Source organism: Alexandromys fortis, unplaced genomic scaffold (assembly GCF_014885135.2).
Source record: "Alexandromys fortis isolate MF-2015 unplaced genomic scaffold, M_Fortis_MF-2015_v1.1 scaffold_2_1_26212458, whole genome shotgun sequence".
Classification (NCBI taxonomy): domain Eukaryota; kingdom Metazoa; phylum Chordata; class Mammalia; order Rodentia; family Cricetidae; genus Alexandromys; species Alexandromys fortis.
The window spans coordinates 13,889,113-13,897,472 of NW_026067930.1; the positions used below are offsets into that span (position 1 = coordinate 13,889,113).

General features: G+C 48.3%; 1 protein-coding gene across 4 annotated transcripts; it reads left to right on the forward strand.

Moving 5' to 3' along the window:
• Positions 1–1,910: 1,910 nt before the first annotated feature.
• Lratd2 (LRAT domain containing 2) lies at positions 1,911–7,240 on the forward strand. Of its 4 annotated transcripts, none has more exons than XR_007592271.1 (3): positions 1,911–2,347; positions 2,877–4,088; positions 6,644–7,240. XR_007592271.1 is itself a non-coding variant. In XM_050145017.1 (2 exons), exon 2 carries the CDS (start codon positions 2,973–2,975, stop codon positions 3,903–3,905), a length of 933 nt encoding a protein of 310 aa, XP_050000974.1. In that variant the 5' UTR covers positions 1,911–2,347; positions 2,877–2,972; the 3' UTR covers positions 3,906–4,089. The 4 variants fall into 4 exon arrangements, 1 of the variants encoding a protein (XP_050000974.1); XR_007592273.1 differs by lacking the exon at positions 1,911–2,347 and adding an exon at positions 2,451–2,473; XR_007592272.1 differs by lacking the exon at positions 1,911–2,347 and adding an exon at positions 2,584–2,776.
• Positions 7,241–8,360: the final 1,120 nt, after the last annotated feature.

Below are 8,360 nucleotides of genomic sequence, written 5' to 3' on the forward strand. Positions count from 1 at the left end.
TGTGTGTGTGTGTGTGAGAGAGAGAGAGAGAGAGAGAGAGAGAGAGAGAGAGAGAGAGAGAGAGANTGTGTGTGTGTGTGTGTGTGTGTGTGTGTGTGTGTGTGAGAGAGAGAGAGAGAGAGAGAGAGAGAGAGAGAGAGAGAGAGAGAGAGAGAGAATCAAATCCAGGGCTTCCCACATTCTAGGCAAATGTTAAACTATATCTAGCCCTTAGGAAGCAATTCTTGGTCTATGGCAGAGTTCCCCTCCACCACCTTCTAAACACTTATTAACTGAATGACTGCTAAGTAAAATGATGTGTTGTCTGTTACCTCTGGACTTTACAGTTGGCCAGCTGAACAGCTGAACCACTACTGTGATAATAAGAGAACAAGAGTCAAGGAAGTCCAGCTCTCTCCCTCATTAGGACTTGACCCCAGGGTGCAGGCTGCTGTCTACTATGTAACTGTTCTCCTCAGTAGATTCAATCTCCAGCCAGCCTATCCAATGTCAACCAGGGACAAACTGGCCCCACAGTATCTGACCATAGACTCCCTATTCAGCAGACAAGTTCTAAGTGGAACCCTCGCCTCTCTGTGCTCACATGGTAGGAACAGGGGTCCCTGGATCATGTTTTGCAAAGGTCCAGGAACTGTTCTCCTAACCTCATCTATCTGCAGTCAGTCAGAAAATATTGAAATTAAAGCTTCAGGATCCACACAAATCTCTCCTTTGGTCTAGCGCACACTGTGATCTTAGGCTTGCCCAAGAACTAACTTCCATCACAGCCCTGACAATATCGATTGATCTGGCTTAAAGGTACATAAGTAGATTGATTTTTGTTTCCCCCTCTCAAACTAAAAAGGATCACAGCAGTGTTAGTATATTCCGGTTTCCACATGCTGCTGTACACTGAATGAATAAATAATAACGTTACTTGGAAAACTTTGCTCGATGGAAAACAAGGTGCTGGTCTTGAATTGCACTGTGAACTGGTTTGGGTGCTTCCTTAGCTTGTCCATTGTGAGTGGCACTAAGAATTCTACACTATCCATTCTGACCCATTATTTCAAAAAAAAAAAAAAAAAAGCAAAGGTTACTTAGAAGTTTAGGTCTGGGGTACAGAAATGAACCCCGCAGAGGAGAAAGTATCCTCTTGGGGAGGTTACTAAGCAACAGGGCCGTGACTTCCCTCTAAATCAGAGGGGAAGGAAACATATTCGCCAGGAGCCTTTGCTAATTTGTTTCCAATTTAAGGACAATTAGGCAATTCTACACTCCCACCCAGCTTCTGCAGGTTTTCTCTCACAACTAGACAAAAAATAAAAATAAATAAAAAAAATCTGGAAACAAAGAAGTCTATGAAATTAACTTTGGCTTCACTTGAAGGAACACCTAATAATCATCACGGGCCTTGGGAGTCAGCCCATAACTGTTTCATACTGCTTCCTCTTTTTGAAAACAAAACAAGACAAATATGTTTTGTTTTCTACTGTCCCAAAATATTACTTGTTCTGGAAACACGTCTTAGCTGAGGCGTTTCCATAGCTGTTGCAGCATAGAATCCTTTAGGTCATAAATATGTTCTGCATAAGAAAAGGCAGTCCCTCCCTCTTTAGATACTCCACGTAAGAAGAAATGGAAGGCGACGAGGAAGAAACACCAAATTCTTCTGGCCCCTCGCATTTCGCATTTTACTTCCAGATGGCATTTAATTTCCAAGTTCTCAGAACCCCAACAGGAAAACAGGCGGACTTGGGCGGTGCAGGAAGCCGGCTCCCAAGGTGAGTAGACTAGCTACCAGCGCGATTTAAACCCGCTACGGAGGGGGCGTGGCTCTGGAAGGGCGGCGCAGCTTGGGGGCGGCGCGGGGGCGGGGCTCTGGGAGGCTAAGCCCGGTGCAAGAAAGACGCGAGCTCCGGGAGCCAGCGTCTGTCTCTTTAAATGCCAAGGGCTTCGCTCCCGCCCGGCTGCCCGGAGCCGGATCTACAATCCCGTCCCTCCCGCTCCGGCGCTTGTTGCTCGCCCGGTCCGAGCGGGAGCTGCGGACCGCGGGAAGCCGAGCTACCTCCTCCTTTCCTTTTCGTGCTCCACCTTCCGGGAGATCTGCGTGAGGGGTTGCATAGCAGCGGGCGTGAACAGGCATTGCCCCCACCACCTTCATTTCTTGGGGTGCTACGCAGCCGTGCGGGGCGGGAAGGGAAGAAATGCGTCTTTCCCCGCTGCCTGGCTTCGTCCCGGTCCGCGCTGGGAGAGGAGGCACTGCGGAGCCCACACCTGCGAACTCGCCCTAGAAGTCTCAGGGTGCGGCAGGGCGCCCCTCCCGGTCCCCCAGGGCTTCCACCTCTCCGCGAGTGAGTCGGCGCAGGTAATCGGAACCCCAGGGCGGGCGCGCGGGGGAGGGGCCGGCAAGCCGCAGCGAGGACTTTGTCGCAGGTGAGCCAGGTGGGTGGCTCACCTGTCACGGCCACGCCGGGGGAGCTTCTGATTGCTAGTAGGTGCAGGCAGTGTGGGACGTCTAAGGGCTAGTTAGGACCCGGAGTGGGAGGGGAAGTTAGGAAAGAGAAGGAAATTGGAATAAAGTTTCCATTTCCTTCCCCCCCCCCTCCTGACCTGGGTTGGCAGGTAGGGCGCGGGCGGAAGCTGTAGGAACAGCTGATGCAATGCTTTGACCGGGGCCAGGTGATAGCTAGAGGCTGGGGGCAGCTGGAGTGACCATGTCTCCGGTAATCCTGACCCTAGAGCTGGAGAAACGCGAGAAAGCTCGCTCCCTAGAATCCCCCTAAAATGGCTCCAGGTACCCCCACCCCATCCCCCGTTTCTTTCACCGGAACAAAACGTCTTCCCCTTGAGTGGCACCCCTACAAATATATTTTTCTTGTCTCCTCTTCCAACAGGTGGCTTTAGCCCCTGCCCCGGGACCAGTGCCAATGACTCTGGCGGTGGTTTCGCTTTCTCCTCTCTCAGTCCTGTGAACGAGTGTCCACAGCGTGATGGGCAATCAGGTGGAGAAACTGACCCACCTAAGTTACAAGGAAGTTCCCACGGCCGACCCGACCGGCGTGGACCGAGACGATGGGCCCCGCATAGGAGTCTCTTATATTTTCTCCAATGACGACGAGGACGTGGAACCGCAGCCACCGCCCCAGGGGCCTGATGGCGGAGCGTTGCCGGACTCGGGGGACCGGCCTCCCCTGCCCCCGCCGCAGCCCTATGACCCGCGGCAGCATGAGGTGGAATGCTCAGTGTTTTATCGCGACGAGTGCATCTACCAGAAAAGCTTCGCGCCGGGGTCGGCAGCACTAAGCACCTACACACCCGAGAACCTGCTCAACAAGTGCAGTCCGGGCGACCTCGTGGAGTTTGTGTCGCAGGCGCAGTACCCACACTGGGCTGTCTACGTGGGCAATTTCCAAGTGGTGCATTTGCACCGGTTGGAGGTGAGCAACAGCTTCCTTACCGATGCAAGCCAGGGTCGACGTGGCCGCGTGGTCAACGATCTGTATCGCTACAAGCCACTGAGCCCCAGCGCTGTTGTGCGGAACGCGCTGGCCCACGTGGGCGCCAAGGAGCGCGAGCTCAGCTGGCGCAACTCGGAGAGCTTTGCCGCCTGGTGCCGCTATGGCAAACGCGAGTTCAAAATCGGTGGCGAGCTGCGCATCGGCAAGCAGCCCTACCGTTTGCAGATTCAGCTCTCGGCCCAGCGCAGCCACACTCTCGAGTTCCAGAGCCTGGAGGATTTGATCATGGAGAAGCGGCGCAACGACCAAATCGGACGCGCGGCGGTGCTGCAGGAGCTCGCCACGCACCTTCACCCGGCTGAGCCAGATGAGGGCGACAGCGAAGCGGCTCGGACTACACCGTCTCCCCTGCGCCTCCCTGCACCGGGCTCCGAGGAGGAGAATGGAGACTCGGTGGTGCACTGATATTTAGCCTAGACTCAGAGCTGCAAAAGGGAGCTGTTTGCAACGGCCGCGCCCCCTTCCTCCCCACCCCACCCTCTTCGCCTGGGCCTCATTTGATATTCCTGGGCCTTTTGGAAAACGCAGAGTTTGTGAAAAGCACAGCCGACTTTGAACGGGGGAGGAGGAAGGGGACGAAGGGAGCAGGTAGGAGCACTTTGGCTGGTAGGTGGCCATGGGGAGCATTTTCTTTCGGGGGGAGGGGACCTCCGTCTGCCTTCCTTTCTGAGTTGAGGTAAAGTGTGAACTTGCTTGGAGTTTCAACCCTGACAGATCTGGGACCAAATTCACCCTTCCTTATACAAACAGGCTTGGGGAATTGCGGAGTAACTGTGCCCTGCATTTGGCCTCTCTGTGTCCCTCCCTACTTTCTGCTTGGAGGATGCAGGGTACAAAGGCCGGAGGGGGTTGGGAGGCGCCGCCGCAGGGCAGCTGGAAGAGCTGCTTATCTGCTTCCCCCCACTGAGCTGTGCTTAGGATCCTAGAGGCTGGAGTGATTTATTTTATGGGTTCCTGGGGCACAGGGCTGCTGAAACCACGAGATCTGGGAGCAGCAGACCGAAACCAAACAGCCCCCTTATTAAGTGCAACAAATACTTTGGCAAACTCAGGCTACAGGCTACAAACAGAATCTTCTACCTCTGTTCCTTCCATCCCTAAGTACCTCCTCTTGGGAAGCCGGCTCTAAGCAGAGTCTGGCTCCCAACCCTTTCCTCGGTTACAAGTAAATCATTGTCAAGGGCCAGCCAGAGAAAGGATTCAATTAAGGTGCCTTTCTGCTGCCTCCGTTTTTGGCCTGCTGTTGTGGACTCTTAGAGCTCTGGCGGTGTTATCAAGGGAGGCAATAGCCCTTTGTGTCTCTGATCTAATTAAACCTGCTTGGCACGTTCATCTGCAGGTCACAGATGGGGTTGGCTTGTGCCACCCCATAAAATATCCTCTAGGGAATCCACCAGTGATGCCCTGGCAAGAATTAAATCTCCCCCTTATCCCCTTGCCGATGGTGAGAGTAACCCTGTAAAAATAAAGCTGGACCTAGGATTCTTTTTGCTTTTTGTTTTTCTCTTCTTGGTCCACCTTCCTCACCATGGCTTTGTTCTGCCTGGTGGTAACAGACGGTTGCTGTGGTCTGGTTAGGATTAGGTCTACTTTGCCATCCATGGTTGAGAAGTTTCATTCAAGATGCAAAGTCTTGTTATATGGGACTCAGTTTGTCGGTGACTTGAGAGTGATGACATGAATCACACAGGTTTTGATTATGGTCCCAAATGTAGGTTGGTGATGCTGGAATGTGTTGGTGGTTGATTGACAGTTAGCAATTGGGTCTGCTGCTGAACTCACTCCCATGCACTTTAGTGCAAGGCTTTATGATGGCTGCAGCCTGTCCCCTAAATTGTGGGCAGGGCTTTTACAGCAAAGTGCTGTCAACTGCTCTCAAAATTTGAGCATGGTTAAAGGCCTTTCCTGCCTCCTACAGTCATTGTACTACACTGGACAAGTCATTTATGACTTAGTTCTTACCCACTGGAGCAGAATCTTACTCGAGTGCCCTGAAGCCATGGCCATTCTTGGGATCCTTGCTTAGGAATCTCTAAATCCCACTCTTTTTTTTCAGACATAAAAGTTGATATGCTATTTTTTTTAAAGCCTAGATCTTCATAGTACCTCAGCATGAAACTTTTTCATTATAAAGGCATTAAATAAATCTCCTGCTTTCATGGTGATTTACCAAACAAGTCCTTGTTCCTTTGAATGTTAAAGATGTGTATACACCAGCCATGGTTTGGGACATTGCGGGAGAATCTGTTTCTGATGGGAATGTAGATCTGATTTCTGTGTACTCATAGCTATTTGTTTATATGGCCTTGTTCTTGAAACAGCAGAACAAGATACACACAGGCGATGACATTTAGGAAAACCTATGTCTAACAGATTTCGGTTAGTGAACAACAGGACAACAGGAGGGGAAGGATCAGAACAGCTGTCCCCAGTGGTTTTGGAATAGCCAACTCTTCCTGCTCTCCCATCCCTGCCTTCTTCATCATCCCCCCCCTCCATCCCCCACCCCCCAACACACAAACACAGTCTGGTCACACTCAGTGTAGCAGGTGATTTGTATTATACATGGAGTGCCCCCAAAGGAAGAACTCATAGCTTCTTCTACCACACCTGTAGCATTCTTACTTTTTGGAGCTAGATGTTTTCCAGGTGGTATTTTTTGGACTGTGCTGCCAACAATTCAGCTGGGTACCAGTGAAGACAAGTATGTAATACTTAGGAAGAGCTATCCCATTGGAAATCCTTCTAGGGGGCAGAAGGTCTTTACTAGTGGTTCTGAACCTGTGTATCCAGACACTTTGGGGTACATACCAGGTATCCTGGATATCAGATATTTACATTACAATTCATAACAGTAGCAAAATTACAGTTATGAAGTGGCAATGAGGTAATTGGATAATTGGAAGTCACCACAACGTGAGGGGTTGTATTAAAGTGTCTCAGCATTAGGAAGGTTGAGAACTGCTGGTTTGAAGTAAAGCAGCATCAATTTAGGACTCTAAGAAGAGGGTTGTGTCAGCTCTTGGTTTTTAAGACATCCGTGTTGTGGGGGGAAAAAATCATTTCTTTTAATGTCCTGGCAATGGCTACGTTTGGCACTTTAGAAAGCAAAAGTATATTTAATAATTTTTGTTTCTCCTTAGGAATAAGACATAGAACTCTTTTGTACTGTGAATTATGGACGCTCTTTGAAGGAAAGAAATATTGATTCCTATGTTCTTCTGAAGCTGTGGAAGGGATGAGCAGGACCCTGTGGAACACGCACTAAAAGAAACCAGACAAATTCTATTTTCTTACCTGAGCAAATATTTTATTGAGACTGCTTATGTATGTCAAAGGAGCCTACAACTTCGGCTACACAACTTTTTCTATGGGAAGAACTGGTACTTTTGTAGCTTTTATTCCACGTTTAATTTAAAATGACTTTGTAGCAGTGAAATGTCTAGCAGAAGACTTTATTCCAGATCTTGAAGATGATTTTTAGTTTTTATGAAAATGGTTCAGTGGTTCAGCCTCTCAAAGCATCGGTGCTTCTGGGCCTCAGGGCACCCTTGGACAAGAACAACCACGTGAAAACATATTTTTTGGAAGCAAAACTTTAATTTTATATGATATATACTATGGAAAGCTAAGAAAATTTCAGAACGACTTGTTTTTCTTTTTATTTCTTTTTCTTAAAATGGGATCCACTGTGTTGAAGACTCTTGATATAGTATGTGCTTGTCTAGGCATTTTTTTTTTTAAACAAATTAAAAGTGCTAACAGTCATCCGACAGATTTGTTTGGGAAGTTAGATTTTATTTGTGAATTGTTTAAAAATCAGGATAATGATAAATTTGACCGCTTTCATCATCTTTTCATTATGCTGTTTTGTTCTTGGTTCTAATCCTGTGGCCTGTGTAGAAGTCCCATCAGGATACAGACTCCACATGCATTTTGTTTCCCAGAAGATTGTGGAAACCTTAATTTTGTTCGAAGGTTGTATGTTAAGTCCACTTTCTTTCACCACTTCTTGAGGAGGAGGTTCTAGTTTGAAATTGTATCATTTCCTTCAAAATGAAGGGCAGTACTTAGCTAAATAAAAGATTGATGGCACCTTTTAAGCCATTTCCTGTTCACTCTGTCTTATTAAAATAAAAGCTGTCAAGTTCTTTTGAAAAATGTTATGAGGGGTCCCAATAAACCATCTGTTATCAGAGCTCATTGCATTCGTTTCTCCACATACACACCTTTTCTTCTGACATTTTTGATCTTAAGCTGCTCAGCAGTGTACTGTAATAATGTTTGAAAAAATATTAGTGTGTGTCCTCCTTGCGTTGTTCAGGGAATAGTTTAGTGGGTTCCTTTAGTGGTCCAAACTCATGTATTTATCACACGGGAGTTAATCAGCCATTGCTTTATGCTGTCTGTGTTCTTGAAGTGTCTTGAGACCACACATTTTCAAGACGCAGTTTTCAGAAACAATGCCAATGTGGCCAGAAGATATACTTATCATGGAGTCTACAATGGGAAGTTCTGTGTTTGGCAACTTGTGTTGAACTTTCATTGGTTTCACAGCCTCGGGTAAAGCACCGTCCTTTTCACATGGTACTGTTGGCATGGCAACGGATACAGGTGCGTGTAGTTGGGAGAACAAACACGAACACCTAAGAGGGTTCCTTGGAGGCCCCCCAGCCTCTGAAAAGTATCACCACCATCTCAAGAGGTTTCAATCCAGGCTGAGAATTCTAAGTAACAAAGTTGAGTGAGGTGACAAGAAGCCCAAGCAGCAAGAGACCATTTTCTCTACTGGAGTCTCACAGTTCTCCTTATACAAGATGCTTTGGGGAGGGGAACCTAAGGTAGAATTTGTGCTAATTC